Consider the following 24,217-nt stretch of genomic DNA (forward strand, 5'->3'; position numbering starts at 1 on the left):
GATAAATAAGTTTATCCTTATCTCCCAATTTACTGGGTAAGTCTTACAGGATCTCAGCACAAAGAACTATGGGCTATGTTTCCAGGCACATGCATGAGTGCAGAAACTGTAATGCAGATATGGCTTTGCTGCAGGGATGCTCTCACCCTTGCTAGGCTAACTGAGGTGCCAATCACCTGGGTTAACTGTCAAAGTAGACATCGCCATCTATGAAGTCTAAGTCTAGGTTTCTTGTTATGCTTTACAAGTTTAAGCATTAAAAAGTGTTACTAAAAGAGTTTGCCAGGTTACTTATCCGGATTAGTCTCTTTAAGCCCAGGGTTAGCAGAACTCAGTTAGCATACTCTGGGTTTGTTAACCTAGGTCTGAGTGTCTACACTCATTTGTAACCGCAGGTTAGGAGCTGTTGAACCCTGTGTCCCAACCTCGGGCTCCAGTGTCTACACGGTTTTATGTGGGCAGACTAAGTCCAACCTCCCATATCCCAGACTTCCTAGCACCCTCTCAAAATTTGGTTGCTCTAGTCCTTTGTTTGTAGTGCACTGTGGGAAAACTTGACTCTCCACCAGACTCGACTGCCCAGAGGGCAAAGATAGCTGGCCTGTGGGATCATGGAATATTTCTGGTGGAGTCCCAGAGGACGAGTCCAGTGGGTCTGTCTTTACAAACTGCAAAGCAATATGGCTTAAACCCAGGTCTTGGCTTGACTCAGGCTCAGACCCTCCACCTCCTGGGACCCTGGGTCTGAGTCCTAATTAGTAAGATTTATGCGTAGATGGAAGGGGTAGGGGCCTTGAGCCTGAATTCAAATCCCAGACTCACACTGCAGTGTAGACATCCCAAGAGTTGCTGAAACAAAGGTAAGTATGAGCAATCATATCTGTTACAGCAGCAGAACAGTTTTTTCATGCCATAATCAAGAATTCAGTGAACAACTCAGTTATATTCCCGTTTACCCAATACTGATTTTTAGTTCATCATGCATAAGTTGTTACAGGAACTTGCAGTGTAAACCAAAGTATATTGAGGTTTATGGAGGAAACAAGGTTTGAGGCCAACTATTAAGAATATGCCACTCCTGGATTTTTTGGATTTTAGAAATGTTTGAGTGTTAGGTCTGTGCATGTGCACTATGGATATACAAGTATAGAAAGATTTCTGGACTTACAGGATCTTTAATTGGCCAATCTGGAAACAGGAGTGTATCACACAGGTGTTTGAGGTAATAAATATTACAGAACAGCTCATTCTCCAGTTGTGGATAGTTGATAACTGGTATGGGGCAGTATTGATAGAGTGCTCTTGTATTACTTTGAAGACGAGGGGTGAAGTCAGCAAGGTGAGCAGCAATCTTCTCGATCATAAGGCGCCTTTGAATTGCAAACATTGAGAATTACACCAATACAAGATTTTGGTCAGGTACTTTTCATAAGTACACTACTAAGCATTTTTGACAAGCGTTTAATTTCCCATAATTAGCCATATTTTCTTGAACAGATTAAAAGTCTTATGCAATTTGGGATACTACAGTCCTATAATCTCATGTGACTGGTTTTAATTTTAAGACACCAAAAAAACAAACAAAAAATTAAGCAGTAATACAGAAGGTGCGTACACAGTTCTGCCTACCTATTCGAGAGCAGTCTCAAATTTGTTTTAACACTGAAGATTTAGATTTATATAAAAAGATATATAATTAGAAAGATTTTCCATGCTTTATATGGGAAATGCCCTAGCAACCAGAGAGGTATGTTATCCAGGCAGGAATTATGTGATTTGTAACACCATGTAGTTTAGCGAGGAAACCGTAAAGAATGGTCACACTCTAGAGACAGATAACATTTACTGACACTAACTAAGCATGACATAGGCAGGCATGAAGCAAACTGCTGGAGAATTTAAAGTGAAATGGCGTAACTGTTCCATGACACTTATATTTGTACCACGGGCTTCTTTTGAAGAGAGACTTTGTTGTGTCATGTCATTTCCTGGCTTTATGATGTGAACAGAGGGCTGAAGACTTAATTGGGACAACTAAATCCATTTCACTGGAGAGAGTTTCTACAGGCAACTGCTACTATAGCAAAGTGAAATGAGCCACTGAGCCCTCTTTGCCCAAGATCAAATCACATGGTATGCACTTAATACAAGTTTAATCAAAAGACTGGATCCCCTATTTAATGGGAAATAGATAAAAATACTTACCTCATTTCATTGCTCCAAATCGCTTCTGGAGTGTCAAATTCCCCAAGGAAAATTTCAGAAAATTTTTCTGGCTCATAGTTTTCTAAATAACACACCATTGCTTCAGGAAGGATGTGTCCTAGTATACTTCTTTGAACTATATCTTGCCCTTTTGTCTAAAATGAAAGAATTTCACAGGTATTGAGGTGTTTCCAAGTTAAGCTGTAGTTTGATCACACTCATTGAATGATTAACATACTCCGGGATAAGGCTTTCCTATTTTACAGTGGAATTCAATTAAACTGATTAGGATCTTAAATATGTTCGTAAAGTTTCTTTACGTAGCTTCAAGTATGCAACAATTTGATAGTCAGTAACAGCTACTTACATGTAAGAGTGGCTAAGGAGGCTGATTTTTTAAAAGGATGCTGACCATGAGTCATCTTCACATTACTTGTAAAGGAGTGAAACACAGCTAAGTAATATACTGTAAGTCACAGTTGTTAACCCAGAACAGTCATAGCACTTTAAAAAGTGTACCAGTTTTACACCCAGGGCAGTGAAGCCCATCATCCTTAGCGATATAAAGCAGTGGACTATAAGAAACACTAATCTTAAAGTCATTGTAGTTATGTCCAACAGCAGTATGGTTCAGCTCATCAATGGAAAGCATAAGACACTGAAGTTTATTGTAGAATATTCATTTTGCAGCCAATGGCAAGACTAGAACAAGCAGCAAGTCTCTATACAGAACTCAAAATTGTCACTAGGTCTCCTGTGAGCCAAAAATCCTATCTAAAATTCCTAAAAGCTATCCAGACAGATTTAATTATATCATTTACTGGTCAAATTGTTTGCTACATCAATGATCTAGTTTAAGTTTAAAGAGTTTAACAAGCAACGATATCATAAATCTTTTTTGATATCATGAATTAAAAAAAATCTGATGTGAGCTAGCATCCTTCATACCTTGAATAAAGTAGATCAGTACATGGAAAGTTACGCTGGTTTACAGAACAAGGAATGTTCTTGGATCCTGCTTACTATAAGAATGCTAATAGGAAGTATGTTTAATTCAGAGGCACAGTACTACAGGCAGACAGGCACACATACTATAGTAGTAATATAAGTGCAGCTCTACAATTTTATTTTTGTAAGATTATTCAATTTTTATATGGTTTAAAATGTGACTTTAGGGTGACTGTAAAGCATAAAGATACTGCTAAATATTTCAGACAAAACAATGTATTGCAAGCCTTCTATATCAAAAGAAAGGAAGAAACCAATCCTTGGGAAACCACCATCAGACTAGCACGATAAGCAGCTTCTGGATACTATCTCCTCCCCTGGTTCAGCTTTAACACTCGGACATAAGTAGAGTAGGTGAATTAAGATGCACTTTCTGCAAGGGCAATTTATCCCCTTTAAAAAGGTGACTGAGTATTAACACCAACAAGCACTACTTCTCACAGTTTATTAAGACCTTAGCTTGGATCAATGTAGTTCCCTACAGTTTATTAAGCTGCAACCAAGTTTCCATTAAAAGCCATATTTGGCCTTTTCCCTACTAAAATTGGCAAAATTCAAATTCATCTCAAAATTGTAATGTTAAATTCTACTTTGGCCAGGAACCTTCATACAACGTTTAAAATGACTTGGACAAGGAGTTCCTAATATATAACAACCTAAAAATAATGGTTACAGTTCCAAGTTCTTCATTTTTGCCACTTCAGACCAGTGAACTACATCTATTTCTTTGTTTTTTTTGGATTCCTTTAGCTTGATCATTTACTAGGCACTGTGTGTACACAGCTATTCCACTTGGAGGAACACAACTGATATCAGAGACTTATGGTCCACAAAGTGAAAAGAGTTTCACGGATCGGTGTACTGGCCAAGCCAGAAAGTGCTCCAAACTCATCTTAGCTCGAAGCTGCTTCCACTTGTGTTATGAAGAATAAACAGACCTCTTTTGAAATGCCAATTGCAGTCATCCTAGCTGCAAGCTCGGAAGATAGAGGCCACACAAGCTGTACAAATCTGTATGATTTTACTCCTGTACAAGATGTTGGATGGGGAAGGTAATTGAGTCCACCAGATTTTGTCTCTCTCTGCCACTGAATATAGGGAATGTGCTTCCCCCTATTATTTCCATGGGGTTCTAGTGAAGGTTTTTCATTAACACATTACAAGCCAATGTCCCATTTTGAAGCTTCCTAAGACAAAAAATTCAGTCTCAGAAAACAGACTTCTCTGGTCATCTTAAAGTGTTCACTCACCTCACTTTAAGACCCAAGTTAGTTCTTTTGCTACATGCCTAGACGCACACAAGAGACATGCAAATAGGCAGTGTCTAGTGAAATCCCACTCTTAGCCAATGGGAATGTTGCCTGGAGAGGTGGTAAGCAGTGAGATCTAGGTGTCTCAAAGGGTCTAATTGTAAGAGGAACAAGTAGTTGCTTGGATTGTTACTCCAATCACTATTTGTAGCACTACTAAAATAAACTTCTTCACATCTTAGTTGCCAATGCTTGGTTTAGAAAAGAAGAGTATGTTTAATGCACTGATTGCATTGAATGAGCAGCGACATTGAATGAGCAGCGAGAAAAGTTACTTGGCTATGCAAATGGCATTTCTTCATGGTCTTCTCTAGAAACCAAGAGAAAGAGCAGATATGACAAACAAAATGCTTTCTAAAGGAGATTCAAAGCAGACTTGACTGACAGAAGTCAAGAATACAGGAGTCTCTATGCCCTGTATTTGGTGAGGGAATATAGTTCATTTTGTAATGAATTACTGACAATGCACAACGGTCACAAGCAACACAGCCAAGAGAATTAGGTAGTTGTCTGCTCAAGGTGAGGGGCGGAGGTTTGGGTTTGTTTGTTTGTTTTTTAAAAAAAAGAGGACTTTAAACATGGAGTGCAAGGAGGGAAAGAATCTTTATCTTTAACAAAATAGAAGACGAAAGTGTCCATTTATGATGAGGACGTAAGCACAAGGTAGAAAGATTGAAAACTGATTTTACTTCAGAAAATATTTAATATAGAATTAATTAACTTCGTTTATGAGAGCAAAAATAAATGTTTTTATACTAGTAATTTCTACTCACCTCTTCAGACTTGAAAGCTTGTTTTGTATGAGTGTACTTCAAAAACCTAGGAGAAAAAGTAATGTTTCAGTTCAGTGATATTCTCAATGAGGCTTTGCAGAAAACAGCAGTATAGGTGCTGATTCAAAAATGCATTTGCTTTTTCATTTCAGTCCTGTCTTCATATCAAATTTATAGCTTAACCCTAGATTTTTTGCCTCCTATAAGCTTTATAGAAAGCTTTGAATTTTTTACAAGTTGTAAATGACTAATTTACAAACAGAGAACTTATTTCTGACATTCTGTTGCATAGAGCACGTAGACTTTGAATTCATAATGTATGGGAAGAATAATTTATTACATGCAGCAAAACTGCTTTAAAACTCAAATTCATTTGCTTAATAGAAAGCAATTTAGACATGCTTGAAGATACAAGTCTGATAAACGTGAATGTTTACATTAAAGTGTTTTAGGCATTGATCCTGCAATGAGTTTTATGGACCCTTATATGAATCTCATTGCAAGATCAGAGATTTGTTGAAACCCAACTATTATAAAAATAAAAACTCAAATAGTACACATCAAAAGCCTACAATATTTCTTCTAATTCTGGTATTATGTATAGATAATTGGAACTTGCTCTAATGGCTTTAAGTCATTGGAAACCTTGACCAGATATATGATTTTAGCTGTACAGCTGGGCACAGTATATGCACACACTCCCCCAAACACTACTTCAGTTCAACAAAACTGTAAATGTATGCACATTACCAAAGTGGACATGAAGTTTTTTATAGCGTAATCACTTGTACAGAAGCAAACAAGCAAGCCACTATAAAAACCTTGCTGTTCACTGCTTGATAGAAGTAACAGGTTCCCCTATCCAGTTAGGAGTATTAATATGCAGAGGCAGTTCCACGCATAAATACCTAAAATTGTTATTTTCACCATTCCTCTTGTCCTTACCTTGCAACAGGAAGTACATTGGAACCTGTGTACATCATGATAAAGAAGAATACTCCACTTAGATAAAAACGAGATAATTGTGGGTTATCTTGCATGATGTGGAACAGCAATATGGCAACTTTCTCAACAAGGATAGGGTCAAACGTCAACAGCAGCTGAAAAGACGACAGACAGAATTTACATGGAGCATCTACAAATTTTAGATGATCAGTAGCCATAAAACAAACTAACTTTAACCAGCTAATCAAAATTAAACCCAAAAAATATGTTAGTGAAATACAGCAGAAAGAATAAAGTACAACAGCCCAGGATACAATAACTGTTAAATTATATTAAGTTAGCGGGAATCATTTCTGGATAGTTACACATTTCGAAAGAACAGACTGACAAAACAAGCAACTTACCTGAGTAATATGGGGAAGGCAAGTACTGTCTGAAAGCAGCCTCTTTACTCTGGGCAAAGGTCTTATAATGGCATTATCTTGATCCCTAAAATATGTATTTTCCCAATCAATGTTTAGTGTATAATACATAAATATAAATACAGTATTTGTGCTTTTATTTTAAATGTTTTTGAACCGATTTCTCAGGCAGATTTTAGATTTTGATCCAATGGACTGGGTTGATATCAAGATCCTGAATATACATTCTGACAAGTTTTCTATCCTCATTTCTTAAATATTCAAACTTTCACCTGGTCTTAGCTTTGATATAGAATATATCAGTGAGGTTTAGTAAAATTCACATTAAGTATGGAAACAATGAGATTAGCTATCTGTTTAAGAAGAGTTATAAGACGTTTGATTATATTTCTAATGCTATCAAAGTAACTGGAGACATTCACTTGTGTTATAATTTTTAAGACAATGTTAAGTTACTGTAATTTCAGTTTGAGAAGCAGTGACCATGAAGTTTTATGGCACTTCTATTAAATGGATTTATCTTTGTCCCATCATAAAACTGTGTTAGTTCATCTCTCCCTTCATGGTAGAAAGATTAAAACTTCCATGTTCACTAACCAAATGAAATTTGCTACGAGATGGTAGATGCATGTCCTGTTTAAAAAAAGTTTCTCCCATATAATGTATCAATAAAACTGGAATAGCAATTATGCACATTTGCTACAACCATGGAAAGTTCCAGCCATTTTCTCCTCTTGGAACTAAAAAGACTCATTACCTGCTGGGAAAATAGCCACACATTGTGATCAACATGTTGAGGATAAGTGTGGCAAGGTCAGTCTCATTCAGCACAGCCTGTCCGTTGGCTAGCAAGCACCATTTAAGCTGAGGGATAAACTGCAATGGTCTCCAGCCATCCATACCCTGAGCCCAACACCGTGTTTTTGCAGTCAGCTTTCCCTTGGTCCATAATTCCTGCATCTTTTTTAAAGTCAGAGGTACAAGTTAGATGCTTCACACTATAAGCAGTAAGGTTTTCTGGCATTTTTCATTACTTGTCTTGGTAGCTCATAATGCATATAAAATCAGATGCCCTCCAAGATTTTTTGCTATGAAAAACCAATACAGCTTAAAATATTCCTGTTCCCTTTAAGAACTGTAAAATCTACCCTTGTGTAGGATAGGAAAAAAGGGTCCAGAAAAGCAAAAGAAAACCAACTTGGGAAGAGATTTTCAACTGAATTTAAGTCAAGTCATTATAGTAAATTGCATTATTGATCTCATTTGGAGACTACACAGAATTATAACTCTAAAAGCTTTGATTCTAGTACTCTTAAAAATACTATTTTATACACCATTTGGTAGTTTGTGTTACGAAGATAAAATGCACAAACACCGTATCCAAAATGATTAGATCACTGATTTCCTTTGAGAATTTAATCTTTCCTTAGCACAACAAAATTAGAAGCTTATGAATTGAAACATTAAATGTGCCAAACCCACATTTTTCAGAGGTTGTGTATATTAAGCTTATTGGGTACCATCAGAACAATACTAAATATATATTGGATGTGGACTAAGTGTAAGACAATTAATTACAACAGTAATTTGGTATGCCAGTGCACATCTTTACATTTTAATACCATTTTCATGTTAAATAAGATTTCTTTTTATGATGGACCTCCGACTGGCTCAGAGAGCAGTAAACTAGAAGACTAATTCATTCCACCATATGGCAGATACAAGCAGTAGCCTGTGGAACTCCACCATGCTATTAGAATGCCAGTTATAGTCAGAGGTGGTGACAGTATCACTCTCCTTTATTACGTAGGATTCCATGAAGTCTCAAACTTGGGGGGGGGGGGGGATTATCTACCCAAAATTTGATAAGTTATGCTAAACAATGTGCACGTATTGGAGTAGTGTAGACTCTTTCCTCTTCTATAAACACACAATATCCTGACCTCTTGAAAAAGGAACACCGATTCCAAAGTAATACACATTGGAAAACATAATCCCAACTAGACGTACAAAATGATGGGGTCTCAATTAGCTGTCATAGCTCAAGAGAGATCTTGGGGTCATTGTGGATAGTTCTCTGAAAACATCTGCTCAGTGTGCAGCTGTCAAAAAAAACACCCCTTACAATGTTAGGGACCATTAGGAAAGTGGTAGATAATATCATAATGTCACTACATATATATCCAGAGTATGCCCACGTCCCATCTCAAAAAAGATATATTAGAATTGGAAAAAAGTACAGAGGGCAACGAAAATTACTAAGGATATGGAACAGCATCCATATGAGGAGAGATTAAGATGACTGGGATTGATAATTTTAGAAGAGAGACTACTGGGTGTGTGTGAGATACGTCTATCAAAACCAGGAATGGTGTGGAGAAAGTGAATAAGGAAATGTTATTTACCCCTTCATATAAACACAAGAACCAGGGATCACTCAATGAAAATAGGAAACAGGTTTAAAACAAACATAAGGAAATACTTCTTCACACAATGCACAGTCAACCTGTGGAATTCATTGCCAGGTGATGTTGTGAAGTCCAAAAGTACAACTAGTTAAGTTCATGGAGGATAAGTCCATCAATGGCTATTAGCCAAGATGGTCAGAGACGCAACCCCATGTTCTGGGCATCCCTAAGCCTCTGACTGACAGAAGCTGAAACTGGATGACAGCGGATGGATCACTCAGTTACCCTGTTCTGTTCATTTCCGCATTGGTCACTGTTGGAAGACAGGATATTGGGCTATTCTGACCCAATATGGCCGTTCTTAAGTTTAATTATTTTATGAATCAGCCATAAAAAGAATACGATACCTCTGTAAAGCTGTAAGGACCGCTCCTCTCTTTATCTGCATTGCCAAAGTACCACTCTTTCTCACTTTCTCTCTTCATATCTGGTGCTGCTTCAATCACATTGCTCTAAAAGTTAAATATTTATATATAAACGATGTACCCAATTTAATGCAAGATCCAGTCTTGATCCCATATGACTTTAGCAATTTGGAAGCTAGCTAGTTTATGGAGGGGATTTTACAATGATCTGCATTAGGAGGGGGGTATGAGAGTTGGGTGGTGCTAAAGAAGGCTTAGACTGTAAATAGTATGTGCAGGGAAACAAGGACAAAGTTATGGTTGGTAGAGAAACTTCAGCTTGTTTCCTTACTTTTGTGAGTTTTTCAACATTGTTATAAGTAAAAGATATCAGCCTTAAAAGACTGAATTTCATAAAATCCTAGTTTCTGACCAAGCACCCTTTAAAACGGTGTCAGATTTTAAAAAGTTCCTCAAAAAAGGTATAGTGTGAATAAACCAAAAGACCTCATACTTGCAATGGTACTGTAGCCCTGCTTGTGTGGAGATGTGCCATGGTAAGCAGATCCACAAGGATTCTAATGCCATTTGAATCCATGAGGTCCTTAACATTTTTCTGTAAACAAGAGAGAAAACCTTCACATTTATTTCATGTGAGCATTATAGAAGTGTGTTATGGACACGTAAAAAGCACTGTAAGTGCCACCTTTGTATAGTATTTTAAATGGGATTCAAAGGTGAGATTTCAACTCTCCTCACACTCAACCATATTCTTTAGAAATCTAGCACAGAACATTTATACTTCCTTATCCCCTCATTACCCATTCAAAAATGCTAAATCATGCCTATAGAGATAGCATCTGTGCCAGAAATGTAGAGAGTTTTACCCTTAACATTTGCATCTAATAAGAGATCTTTCTTTCCATGAAGTGAACACAAGATTAGATATTCAGTTACAGTTTTTAAAATCAACTCAGAGCATTAGTTTCAAACTGGAGATCATTTTAACAGTTTAAGAAATGTATCCATGCTTCATGAATTTTCTTTTAAGTACTAGAAGAATAAAAATCTTTTAAGTACTCCTACCTTATTTAAAATGAGCTTGTTAAGGAATAGTATCAATCTGTCCCGCTCAAGTCTATCTGTGCACTTTTGGGGTTAAAAAAATGGGGGGGGGGGAGAGAGAGAAGAACAAGTCAAACATGTCCAACAGGAAATACAAATTATTCAAGCCTCAAAAAATTAGCATGTTGCATTAACCAGAGAGTAAAATCCAAATTCTCAAATATCTCGTGACAAACATAAAAACTGTGCAACAACAGATAAGGCTACTTATAACAGTAAGATTTCAGAAAAATGTATATATAACATGGTATTGGCAAACATGTTACAAAAGTCTCAAACATTTTCAAAAATATCTTGTAAGTCACTATAAACAGTCTCACTAATTTTGGTAGTATTATTGGATTTGTTTTCACACTAAAAACAGCTCTTGAATAATTTCCACAGTTTGCTGTGAAGTCTGTTTGTGCAAAGTAATTTCAAGCATGCAACTTTCTTCTGAACCACACCTAATCCATGTTAATTGTTCATGTTATGGGAAAGGTAAAAATACCACTGCCAAATAGACATGCTATAGAATTCACTGTGAAATGGAGTTTTAATCGTTAACTGATTTTTATTATCTTATATCCTATTACTGATTTGGTATTAAAGCATGTATGAGTTTATAATTTAAATGCACTTAAATGAAAGATGAGCTCCCATTTAAGGCTTGAGTTAATGTTTCTCCAGAAAGAACTGCCAGACTACTAAGACAAGAGCATTGTAAAAAAGGCAGCTCTCTAAAGCTTAAAATGTTAATTTCAATTGCTACTAGAGAAGTGCAACCATGAACTACCCTGACGATGGGCCAAACCTCTTCAATTCACCTTCAACAGATTAAACAGGCATAAGAATTAGAACCTATTAACTCAACTGTACTTAAACATGGTTTGTGTCTGCCTTTACCACTAAAGGGTTTCCAAGTTTTTACGGTTACAAACAATTCCAACGCATCATCCTTAAGTATACTAGTACACCCACAGTTTTGGAGAAAACATGCTGTCTAAAAGACCACTGCCAATGCACTTTGAACAAGCCATTCTGAAGGTAAAGCATCTCCCTTCGTGGAAGGTCTACTCTCCACAGGGGTGCAAAAATTCCAAGTTTGCTGTTAAACCCTGATGTGCTTCAGGAATAAGTGGAAGACTAAAAAACTGCATTGAATGCTGTGTATATTGTTTTCATCTCTATTTTACTCTTTAGGTAGAGCTTCTATTTGTCCCATTTCAAATAAATTTATTCCTGCATATTAAAAGTAACGTGACTAAAAATACCATCATCACAGACTTCCATCAGCAGAACGTGTCAATTAAGACTGAGTTAGAGGAGAGAAACTGACTAAAAATGACCCAATCCAGCAGTAACTTCCAAATGAAACTTCAAGATAAGTCTGCAATACTGAAATCTAAACTGGACAGCAGCATATCAATGACTAAGCTATTCCTAGCCACCAATTAACATTTATTTTTATCTAAAAATATCAGCCAAAGAAAACTCACCCTTTCCAACATCCCAACAATATATTTAGTGTCACCAAATTGTCCTATTTCTTCATGACATCTTCCATAAACAATGGCCAGTGCTTGTAGACATAAACATTTCATGTTCACTTTAGGGGTGAGCAAGAAGCGGTGATAAAGTTCATTGAAAAATTCATACCTGTAAAAACGGAAGAAAGTTCACACTGAAGGAAACATGCATTAAACCTCAGGAAAAAAAAAATAAGGAAGACAAACTGAACTGTGGCTCACGATTTTTTGATTGCTCCACTCTCTTCAGTTTCATCTTCCTCCAACAATAATCTCAGGTAATAATCCCCTATTTTTATTTCCTCTGAAAGGCACTCATACTTAACCTATAAATGAAACATACATATACAAACCACTTGTTATTTCGGATTATACACTTAAAGTTGAATTTTTAACAAGCTGTCACATGCAATCTATATTTTATTTGATTTCATGGCTTAACATGCTCAGTATGGTTTGTTTGTTTTTCTTCTTTGTGAAGGAGCCTCTCTCCTGCAATAAGCAGTAAGGTTTAATAAGCAACATTTATGAAATATGATTTATATTAATTGCTATTCTAAATGACAGTTCAGTTTTCATTTTACTAACCTATACATTTATGGCTGAAAAATTACTTCTTTACACACGGATGAAGACTAGAAACTGACATTCTAAAGAACAGTTGATATCCAACTTGTTTCCAGACAGCCACAATACTTTAAGTGGCACAAAGCCTCTGGAAATCCACAGGGAATTTTAATATTCTAATACACTATGTATTTTAAAACAAAGCGTTTACCTAAAACTGAAGCATTATACTAAACACCTTTTAAGCACATTGTTTAAACAATCTAGTACAGGGATCTCTACAATAATGGATACAGTACAGCATTGTAACAGCTAATATTTAATAAGTCAAATAGGTATTCCAAAGCCTAGAGGAAACAGTGCAATAGCAGGAGTACAAACAAAATCACATAATTACATGAGTTAATGGGGTTCCAAGATGAAGTTAAACTCTGTACCCTTCACCCAGCCTCAATTAAAAACCACTAATATAAGAATGCTTGCATGTAAAGATATCTGCAAGAATACAAAAGTAAGTTAAAATGTTTTAAGTGTGGCATTACACACCAGTGTCTATTTCTTGCAGGTTATGATAGTTTACTGACAGAATGCCAATATCCCTCAAGCCACTCTTGGACCAATCTGAAGTGTAGTACGTTCCCTCTGTTTAGTCACATTGTACCTGTAGATTTCCTCGTGACATACATTGCGGTGATACACTCGGGTTTTGTAGATTTGGGGGGTGATCTCCCAGAATACAGGCTTTTTCTAAAGCCATATAACAAGTTTTCTGTAAGCTTTTCATATGTGACCAAAATATCAGTGAACAACTGCAGAAAGTATTTATGATATACTGTGCAGAGTTTGAGGTTGTTTGATTGCATTTATTGGAGATGTAAAACTGGATTTAGTTACTTCTAGTAGACCCTTCCTACTGATGAGATGGTGGTTTGCCCTCAACAGCACTCAAGTTCCGCTTCCTATTTTTGTTTTCTAGTCAATCCACTCTGTTGTGGAGACAGTCTGCTATCTGAAGGCTTTATTATTGAATTTTTTTTTTTTTTTTTTTAAATCAAAGACACCTGAAGTCAGTTTATTCTGTTCCTACCTAGTTATGGCCTCTTGGCTTATGCGACCCCTTAGAGAAATACTACCCATTTCCAAAACACAGTTTTGATATATGGAATTAATTTTTTTACTCTGGCGGTGTCAAAGGTTACTGTGTCAATGACATGTCTTGAAGGGCTTATTCCTCCCAGAAGCATCGATGTTCTGCATGCGATTTGATAAGCCAATCTATTCAGGACTTTAGATGGGTTGCCTCATATTTAGTAAGCTTTCTGAAAGCAAACCCCTCCAGGTGTTTTGGTACCACACTGATCTTTGCACTTGTTAACTATTATTCACTTTTAATTGAACATGGGAATATACAATAAATTATCAGGACAAGTATGTTGATACATACTGTAAGAGAGAAACAGGAATAGTGCATGGACCTTACATTTTAATGGCTTTCACCTCAGTGTTAACCTTGCTAGGATTAATGCTTGAAATGAACGTTAACCGTTGTTCTATTGGGAATTTATACATAGGTGCTTTCTTCCAGTGTGTCAAAAGCCCTCTGTGTTAGGTTTATGGGACTTTGACCCAAATTCCCAACTTCGGTTGTCAATGACAGCTTCTCTAAGATGAATTAATCTTTGAATCCATGTGTTGAAGCACTGCAGACAAGTCTATTTATGTGTATATTTTGCCATATCTAAAGATCTCTGCCACGTTCACTGTTAAGAAAAGTGGCTATTTGTGGTTTTAGTGAATATATTTAGAATTCCCCTTGGCTGATCAGAGATTTGTCTTGCCTGTACAAGGCCATTTAATCTGGGTGTATGAGGCAGTTCATAGCGATTCCTTTGAAAAAGGACCATGTACCCTGCCTGGAGCGGGACTGGTCTGCATGGCCTGTAGACGGTGAATTTAAAAAAAAAAAAAAAATCAGCACCATACAGAGAAGGTGCCTGCTTTCTCCTTCATAGCTTTGAGTTCATACACTCTGCCCAATCATTTATTGACAAAGGTTGTGTACAATACTCATTTAGAATGTTACTAAAAAAAGCTGATGCGTAAGGACACTAGGACTACAATATTAGTGACTTAAATAAAACATATTAGAAAAGTTTACCTCAAACTCATGATGATTCCATGAGATGACATTAGCACTGCCAAGTTCTCTGTCAATACTGAATGCCCGCATTTCGGATTCAAGGGTATCTCTCAGCTCTTCCCGTGTTTTGAAGTTCCAAATCAAATTTGACTTAGTATGATCTTGAAGAAATCTAGGAGAAAGCATGGCTAGTAAAAAAGTTTTCAACTGTTTTAATGCTGAAGATAGTTTAAAATGCATATAACCTGCCATGCACATCAGAGCATACTGTACTTTGATAAATAGTACAGAAGGGAATACGCTTTGCCATCTTATTCTTGATTTATACAAAACAAGGTCTCATTTGTCTTTAAATCATTCTGATGTTACAGTAGTGACTTGCTCAATATGTCTACTTTGTTATTAGTCTAAGGCAGAGGTTCTCAAACCATGGTCAGTGGACCACCAGTGGTCCACGAGCTCCATTCATGTGGTCCGCAGATCGTTCCCTCTAAGATGGGCGCCTGGGCAGCCACACACAAGACAATGAAGGGCCACCCACCTAATTAGTGGCGCTGCACAGGCATGGCTCCGCTAATTAGGTGCCTGGACCCTGGAGAAGACGCACATGTAAGGTGAGGTGGTGGCCTTGCGGGGAAAATAGGGGGTAGGTTGGAGGGGGCAGTGGGGTGAGAAGGGGGGGGAATTTGGGATGTGCAGGGCTGTGGCGGCCAAAGAGGCAACTTTCCCCAGCTCCAGGTCTGTGGCTGCCAGGGAGAGATGGCCCTCCTTCCCAGCCCCAGCTTGGGAGCTGCCATAGCAGGGGAGAGAGGGCACATCCATCACATTAGAAAGGTAAGGCTACCGATATTAAAATAAGAGTTGTGTGCTTTTATTTGTAGAACAAAGTTAATTATTATAGAGTTTTTTTTAAATATAGCTCTTTTATCCAAAGTGCTTTACAATAGTTAGCGAATGGTACAAACAACATTTAGAAAGATCATGAAGTGGTCTGCTGAGACTCACCAATTTTCAAGTGGTCTGAGTTAAAAAAAAAGTTTGAGAACCACTAGTCTAAGGGTTTGTCTACACACAGCAAAGAAAAGTCTGCAGCTGGACCATGTCAGCTGACTCAGGTTCACAAGGCTCAGGATGTGGGGCTGTTTCATTGCTGGGTAGACTTCCAGGCTTGGGATGGAGCCCAAGCTCTGGAACCCTCCAACCCTACAGGGACCAGCTATGGTTTTTTCTCTATTGTGTAGTCATATCTTTAGTGTTTTATGAGCATCAGACAAGACATCCACTCTACCTTAAAATAAATCTAGGAGCCAGTTGATTAACTAAAATAAGGTTCTTGAAATCGGAATACCCTACTTTTCAAAAGCATTAACCCTATTAGTACTCTGAAATGCAATCTACCTCCTGGGACTTCGTTGTACAAGTGACAGCATAAATGGTAAAAGGGAAACATACTACAGTTGTGTCTTACAAAAATGTCATATACAGCCTTGTCAAGTGTATCTGAGTATGCAATGTCAAAAGCAAGAGAGGTTATGGCTGGCCATGTGCATTCCAAAAGCAGATTAAACAACTTCCCTAGTGCATTTGAGTATTTTTTTGCTCTATACACTGTATTTGTTAAAGTTCATGTCAAATATTTCAGGTTGTATTGTTAAAACTCTACCTTTATAGCTGTAGCTTTGAGTTAGGGCTTCTGTATCTGTCAAGTGAATGGCCGTGATTTATTAACCAAAACAGATGAATTAAAGTTAACACATTTATTCTAGATATTTACCTGTAATAGAAGAGATCCCAGTTTGCTTCTATTTTTATTCTTTGCCTTCGTTTCCTTAGTATTACTGGCTTCTGATTAATGTTCTGCAAATAGAAAAAGATGCCAAATTTAGGGCTAGGACAATTAGCAATAACAGATACCAGATATAAAAGTGGGTTTCTAGCGTTACTTTAAACATGAAAATGAAGCTTTGTTTTCACTGGCTGTTCCTAAGAGATCTCAGCTTTCCAAGAGAACGCCTACTACTAGTGATGCAGTTTTCTAATCAGTGATGTCACAGGCAATGACAACAGAACACCACAACTGAAATCTTTAGCTAGTGACTTGCACCATATTAATACTAAATTACCAACACAGGTCATCAAATCATGCCAGAGAAACTTGCAGCCATGTACTTTTATCATACACAGTTACCCCTTATCTTGTATAAAAAGCCAAATCCCATCACCATATGCACACTGCAAAAACTGCTGGGTAATCCTGTATTTAAATATACTGTATTACATGCATATATTAACCATGCAGGAAAACTCTTTTGCACCAAGCCAAAGAGAGTGACTGGGGACCAAAACCAGACCAATCTTTCAGGAGACAATACCCACAGTAAAATTGGCAGCCACAAACCTGGAGAACACAAAAGGCTACTTTGTTGTTCAGAAGTAAAGGATCTTTAAACAGCCAGGGGGGCAGGAGGGGTGGTGGTGAGGGAAACAGTCACAGACACAACTTGGAAATTGAAAGACTGTTTGATCAACAACATCTAAAATGCACTGCTAGACAAGACACCACATGCCAGGCAGAGTTTAATGAAACATAAGCCACAAAAGTAGTACGCAGACTCACCATATTGTTTCTGTCCTGATTGTGATTGGAAAGTAGAAAGAAAAGAGGAATATTTAAACAAAATAAGATACAGCCACTAAAAGTATTTTATATGGTAACATGGAGTTATAAAATGTTACCACACAAATACTTTCCATATAATTTGATGAATATGAATCACAATCTCCCTTTATTAATTTGATCATCAAAAGTGAAAGCTCAGAATTTTGTTTTGCAGAGCCATATCTGTTACTTATTGTGTATTCATGGTTTATCCTTCCCAAGTAAATAAGACATCAAGGAAAAGCTGTAAGTGTTCATACTTGGAGAGTTTATAATATGCAGCTCATTGAAAGAGATTTTACTGAGAAATTCAGCTAAAATAAAAGAAACATCCATACATCTCTATGATTTATTTCGGTCTGAATTTTCACTCTATCCCACAAAGAGTGTTGTTTGGCCTATTTCTGTGTAACATTTGTTAAAGCTAAATAAGAGTAAACCTGCCTCAGGACCCACATAATTTCTTACTTTTCTAAGTTGTGTCATTTGTGTTTTACTTTAAGACTTTATTTAGATCAGAAATCAGGAGAAAGTGTTAAAAATCAGATGTGATGTGTTGCGTTTCCCCTACCTTTCCATCTTTCCTATGTATGGGCAGCAAACTGAAAATGACAAACTTCTAAATGAAGAACTGAAACTTCAGAGATCAGGCAATTTTTGTTTCATTTAGAGGAATAACTGACTAGAATGCCAAGCTTAGTCGTGAAAAAACCAAAAGTCAGCAAGAAAGGACTAGGGACAAAAAAGTTGGAATTATAAGAGCAAGAAAAAAAGGGGTAAGTCTCACCAACTGAGCTTTATAACCACAAAAGAACAACCACACAGAAGGGACAGGGGAAGAGGAGGAATGACAGAACATAAAATAAATGCAAGGAAAAGTCGGGGGGTGGTGGTTCTCACGGCACCTTCCAGTTTCCTCAACAAGGAAAACAGGGTGACCTCTTGGATATTAAGAGAATATAGCTGCTGAACACACAAACCTACACCACCATCTTAAATAATGTAAGTACTGAGGAGGCGGCACAGACTGAATAAGAGCCAGGTGACCTTAAAGTAAAAATCCGCCATTACTATCAAGTATCAGAGGGGTAGCCGTGTTAGTCTGGATCTGTAAAAGTGGAAGAAATTCCGATATCAAAAGTTTAAGTCTATCCACTCAAGACAATGTTCTAGTCTTCCAAACAGACAGGAAGTCAGATGAAGTACAGTGATACTAATGAATAAATATACCAAATGAATATACACCTCAAATACACATTGAAAATCCTTGAATATTTTCCCACCACATTATTGTTTAAAAGGCTGTTTCTGCAGCAGCCTCTTAAGGATTTCTGCTGCTCTAACTTCTGTAAGATGCTCATACCCAGAAGGGTGCAAAAGAATCCAGTTGCAGTCTAGTTTCCTAGGTAATTAGTTTAAGCAAAAAGAGGTGGTTATGCAAGTTGGAAATGTGTGCATGACAAATGACATGTCTGCAAGATACTAATATGCCCCTCTCCCAACCTCAACTGATTCACTACAATCACTCACATTTCTAGCTAAAAATGAAAAAAAGGGAAGAGACAAAAATTTATAAACCTGGAAACAAAGAACTAATGTTTTCTAACAGTATTTTAAATAGCATATTTCACAGTTAAAGCCAAGAATCAGTATTTCCACCATAGTCCTTGAAATCAACCATGGCTAAAACCTACCAGTTACACTGCATTAGTCATGGAAAAAAGCCCAGTATTTACACAGCATGGTAACTAGTGACTTATACTGTTTTTTAATCTCAAATTTCTCTTAAACTTGTTTATTGCGTTTTTACCTCTTTTTGAGCAATGCCCATTCTGTCCCTCCAGTGCATCAAAACCAGATCAACTTTCTCTTTGGCAAATTTTTCTACTTCTTTAGCAGCTTTTCCAGCCAATCTCTGCCACTCGGGCACTTTACTAAGCTTGCCATACTGGTCCTGCGGAACAAAACTTATCAGTAACTTGTGATTAAATTTCTGTTTAATAAGTGTACTGGAAAAGATGAGCATCAATATTTTACAACAGTTTCTCCCCTCCCTCCCTCATTTAAATAGTAGGTACGGTACATGGAACAAGTTACACAGCTGAATAGAGAATCAGTCATTTAAAGCTCACCATTCTTTTTAGATAAATACAATTTTTCTACTTACAGTTGCAATTTTTAAGTTATCCCTAATATGCATCCGGTCAGCATCCTTCTCAGGAACAGGATCAGCGCTGTCCAGGTACGCCAGCAAACCTGGTGGCTAAATCCACAAAAGAAATAATTTGTATTCCATAACCGTTCTCTGAATTCAAGAGTAAGTCATTCCGGTGTAAGTGCATAATGTAGGTAAGTAGTCTATCATATACAAACCCCCTAAATTAAAAGAATGGAAATATTGCCACATACTTGTCAAACACTTGCAAGTTAGGAAATGCTAACACTAAAGTTGCACAGGCAACGTTAATCTGGCCCCCCCTTGTGCATATACATTCAGATAGTATGTAATTAAAGACTATTTTCCCCCCACAGAACCCTGCTTCACTCAGTACACAGGATGGACTGTACTCAAGAAGTTAATCAGGGTTGCATAGTGAGCAGAATGTTGTATGTAGGACCCCTGCCCCATTTGTTGGGGAAGCTGGAAGTTGTGTAGTGAATGAAGCAGGGGACTGCAGGAAGAGACACAGGATGGCCTTATGTTTAATGCAGTTAATCAGGGGCATCTGGCACTGGCTTCTGTCTGAAGACAGGATACTGGGCTAGCTGAACCTTTGGTCTGACCCAGTATGGCCGTTCTGATGCAAAAGCCACTCTACCCATGCCACAGAGTTCCAATGAGATTTTCCCAGAGGCTTAGAACTGCCAAATTTGCTGTCTCCATGAAAATTAGCACAAGAGACATCCCTGACACCAGGGCAATCCCCATGCCCAATTTTGAGCCCCTTCCCAGAAGCATGGAGATGCTAGAACTTGCCAGTGATGGTTGAAAGTATTTAACATAGTTTTTCCCATGTATTTCTTTGCCTTAACTGAATTTTTGTTTTGTCTTTTTAAAGAAAGTTCAGCCTGAAACAGAGACCCGGCAAATATCAGCCAGAATGGTTGAAGTTTGACAAAATTATAAGCACTGAAAACTCAGTCCAATAATGGAAAGGGTAAGGCAACCTTAAACTATTTTATAGAAGTTCTTAGATACTACACTGATAAGGAAGTAAAAAGTGCCTTCCAGCAGTTCTTTAAGCAATGAGTAACAGCAGCATAGCTATAAGCATAGCTACTAGATCCACCTAGAATCAAAGATTTTAGCAAGTTTCCCTTGGACTAGGATACTAGCCAAATGAACAATGATTGCATCATAACTTTCCCTCACCCCAAAAGCCAAACCCTTCAATGTAAAGCAATAAAGTTAGCTGTTTGGCAATGCTTCCAATAAACTTACTTAAACTTTTAAAAAGCATTATTTACTATATCTCCTGTGCCCTCGTTAGAGCTTGCCCCTTTACTGGCTTCACTCCACACTCTTTCCTGTTCTTCTCAGGTATAGTTAGTTGAAACTTTTTACAACTAAAGAGAATACCAACATTTGAGGACACATGAACTGACCAAAAAAAATATTTAGAAGTGGTGTTTAAAAAGAGTAGATCACTCACTTACCAAAATACGTTTCAACAAGCTCATAGCAGTTGCATTTTCAGCTGTCCAAAGGCCCACTAAATGTCTACTTAGCTGTCTGAAAAATGAAGACATGAGAAATTTTTACTGTTGTCTTGGCTAGAACAGTAGGTTTTTAATCATTACTGTGAATTCAGTACCGCCTTGTAAGAGAGTTTACATTGTCAGCACATCCAACACTCAGATGACCTTTGTTCACAAGAGCAAGAATAAAAGGTATGTTAATGTGAACTACGTATCTTTTTGTAAAGCCCTTCAACTTGCTGCTCTTTAACTTCCCCATGCAGACCCTGCTGGCATGCTCTAAAAAAAACGGTTACTTACTTTCTCATAACGGTTGTTCTTCGAGATGTGGTGTTCATGTCCATTCCAAGCAGGTGTGTGCATGCCGCGTGCACTCCAGCTGGAAGATTTTTCCCCTAGCAGCGTCCGTAGGGTCAGCCTGGGCGCCCTCTGGAGTGGCACCTTCATGACGCCCAATATCGGGCCCCGCCGACCCCCACACCCTCAGTTCCTTCTTGCCGACTATTCCGACAGAGGGGTAGGAGGGTGGGTATTGGAATGGACATGAACACCAGATCTCAAAGAACAGTTACGAGAAAGTGAGTAACCGTTTTTTCTTTGAGTGATCGTTTATGTCCATTCCAAGCAGGTGATTCACAAGCTAGAGCTCAGAAGGTGGGGTCGGAGTTATCCACAGAAAAGAGCACGGCTCGCCCAAAAGCCACATCGACCCTGGACTGTCCTGTAATTGCATAGTGCGACATAAATGTATGTATCAAGGACCACGTGGCTGCCCTGCAAATTTCCTGAATAGGGACTTGTGCCAGGAATGCCGCAGAGGAGGCCTGGGCCCTGGTAGAGTGAGCGGTTATCTGCGGAGCGGGCTCCTTTGCCAGGGTATAGCACTCCCTTACGTAAAAGAACAGACAGACACAAATCAGACGTCAAGAATTATAACATTAAAAAACCAGTTGGAGAACACTTCAATCTCTCTGGTCACTCGATTACAGACCTAAAAGTTGCAATTCTTCAACAAAAAAAACTTCAGAAACAGACTCCAACGAGAGACTGCTGAATTGGAATTAATCTGCAGACTGGATACAATTAACTTGGGCTTGAATAGAGACTGGGAGTGGATGGGTCATTACACAAAGTAAAACTATTTCCCCATGTTTAATCCCCCCCCCACTGTTCCTCAGACGTTCTTGTCAACTGCTGGAAATGGCCCCACTTGATCACTACAAAAGGTCCCCCCCCCCCCCCCCGCCCACTCTCCTGCTGGTAATAGCTCACCTTAAGTGATCACTCTCGTTACAGTCTGTATGGTAACACCCACTGTTTCATGTTCTCTATGTATATAAATCTCCCCACTGTATTTTCCACTGAATGCATCCGATGAAGTGAGCTGTAGCTCACGAAAGCTTATGCTGAGATAAATTTGTTAGTCTAAGGTGCCACAAGTTCTCCTTTTCTTTTTGCAAATACAGACTAACACAGCTGCTACTCTGAAACAGGGAGCAGGTGACCAGAGGTTCAAATGGCGGGCTTGTAAGCCTGGAGAGGACTAAATTGAGGTCCCAGGCAGGGACAGGCTGACGCATGTGTGGGAAGAGCTTGTCCAAACCCTTGAGGAAACAACTGGGCATAGGGTTTGCAAAGACCGAGAGACCATCTGAGCCTGGATGGAAGGCAGAGACAGTGGCCAAGTGGACCCTTATTGATGACCGGGACAAGTCTTAATGCTTTAGGTGAAGGAGGTAGTCCAGTATAAACTGTATGGAGGCGAGGAGCGGCAACTGACTACGTTGCTCCGCCCAGATGGCCAGGTAAGTAGCCCTGGTGGAGGGCTTTCTAATACCCAGGAGGACTTGTCTGACCTGGTCCGAACAAGACAGCTCTGCAGCACTTAGCCATGGAGCATCCAGGCCGTAAGGTGGAGCGACTCCAGATTCGGATGCCGGAGTTGGCCCTGGTCCTGTGTGATCAGGTCAGGGACCAGCAGTAAGGTGAGTGGGGCCACTATGGACATTTCCAGGAGCGAGGTGAACCAGTGCTGACGCGGCCACGCCGGCGCTATAAGTAGGACTTGGGCCCGGTCCCTGCGGATCTTGTGGAGCACCCTGTGGACTAGGGGGATGGGTGGGAAAGCATACAGAAGGCAGCCCTCCCATGAGAGAAGGAAGGCGTCCCCGATGGACCCCAAGCTGTGGCTCCCGAGGTAACAAAATGTCTGACATTTCCTGTTGCCCGGAGTGGCAAACAGGTCTATCTGGCGAGAGCCCCAGAACCGGAAGATTGAGCTCATCACGTCTGGCCGAAGGGACCACTTGTGGCCATTGAAGGTCTGGCTGAGGCTGTCCATCAGCGTGTTTCGCACCCCTGGGAGACATGAAGCCTGCAGGTGGATCGAGTGCTCTATGCAGAAGTCCCACAGCGCAAGGGCTTCTCAGCACAGGAGAGAGGAGCGTGAACCCAGTTTGTTGATATAAAACAACGTTGAGGTGTTGTCTGCGAGGACTGAAACACATCTGCCCATTATGTGCATTTTGAAAGCGTAGCATGCCAGACACACTGCCCTCAGCTCTTTGACATTGATGTGAAGAGCGAGGTCAATTGGAGACCAGAGGCCTTGGGTCTTGAGGTCCCCTAGGTGAGCCCCCCAACCCAGATCCAAGGCGTCTGACACCAAGGTGAGCGAGGGCTGGCAAAAGGCACCCCGGTGCAAACCATTCAAGGGTCGAGCCACCATACGAGGGAGTCCAGTACCAGGTGGGGCAGGGTTACGACCCCGTCCAACGCATCTCTGGCTGGTCGGTACACCGACACCAGCCAAGGCTGTAGTGGGTGCAGCCTGAGCCTGGCATGCTGCACCACATATGTGCAGGAGGCCATGTGTCCCAGCAGCTTTAGACAGTTTCTTGCCGACGTTGTGGGGAACCATCTGAGGCTCTGTATGATGTCCTGAAGTGGGCAAAACCTGGCCTCCGGGAGGTATGGGTAGAGCCCAGGACCGCGCCTATGAACTCTATCCTCTGCACCGAGGACAGAGTAGATTTCTCCTCGTT

At 39.1% G+C, this 24,217-nt stretch overlaps 1 protein-coding gene across 3 annotated transcripts in view; it reads right to left on the bottom strand.

Annotated features, from left to right (window-relative positions):
* DNAJC13 (DnaJ heat shock protein family (Hsp40) member C13) overlaps positions 1-24,217 on the bottom strand; it is a 104,840-nt gene that overhangs the window by 37,162 nt on the left and 43,461 nt on the right. For 2 of the 3 annotated variants that reach the window (XR_012667179.1, XM_075125699.1), the window contains exons 18-34: positions 21,132-21,207; positions 19,642-19,737; positions 19,285-19,428; positions 17,433-17,447; positions 16,590-16,672; positions 14,834-14,987; positions 12,331-12,434; positions 12,079-12,238; positions 10,562-10,624; positions 9,990-10,091; positions 9,479-9,583; positions 7,421-7,623; positions 6,646-6,730; positions 6,242-6,396; positions 5,297-5,342; positions 2,206-2,360; positions 1,169-1,370 (exon numbers count right to left, since the gene is read on the bottom strand). Coding sequence is in view for 2 of the 3 variants with exons in the window: in XM_075125699.1 (XP_074981800.1) it covers positions 1,169-1,370; positions 2,206-2,360; positions 5,297-5,342; positions 6,242-6,396; positions 6,646-6,730; positions 7,421-7,623; positions 9,479-9,583; positions 9,990-10,091; positions 10,562-10,624; positions 12,079-12,238; positions 12,331-12,434; positions 14,834-14,987; positions 16,590-16,672; positions 17,433-17,447; positions 19,285-19,428; positions 19,642-19,737; positions 21,132-21,207 (1,948 nt within the window). In the remaining variant the exon portion in view is untranslated. The remainder of the gene's footprint in view (positions 1-1,168; positions 1,371-2,205; positions 2,361-5,296; positions 5,343-6,241; positions 6,397-6,645; positions 6,731-7,420; positions 7,624-9,478; positions 9,584-9,989; positions 10,092-10,561; positions 10,625-12,078; positions 12,239-12,330; positions 12,435-14,833; positions 14,988-16,589; positions 16,673-17,432; positions 17,448-19,284; positions 19,429-19,641; positions 19,738-21,131; positions 21,208-24,217) is intronic. The other variant, XM_048838767.2, reaches the window with a different exon arrangement.

The sequence above is a fragment of the Caretta caretta genome, chromosome 2, assembly GCF_965140235.1.
Source record: "Caretta caretta isolate rCarCar2 chromosome 2, rCarCar1.hap1, whole genome shotgun sequence".
In the NCBI taxonomy this organism is placed as follows: domain Eukaryota; kingdom Metazoa; phylum Chordata; order Testudines; family Cheloniidae; genus Caretta; species Caretta caretta.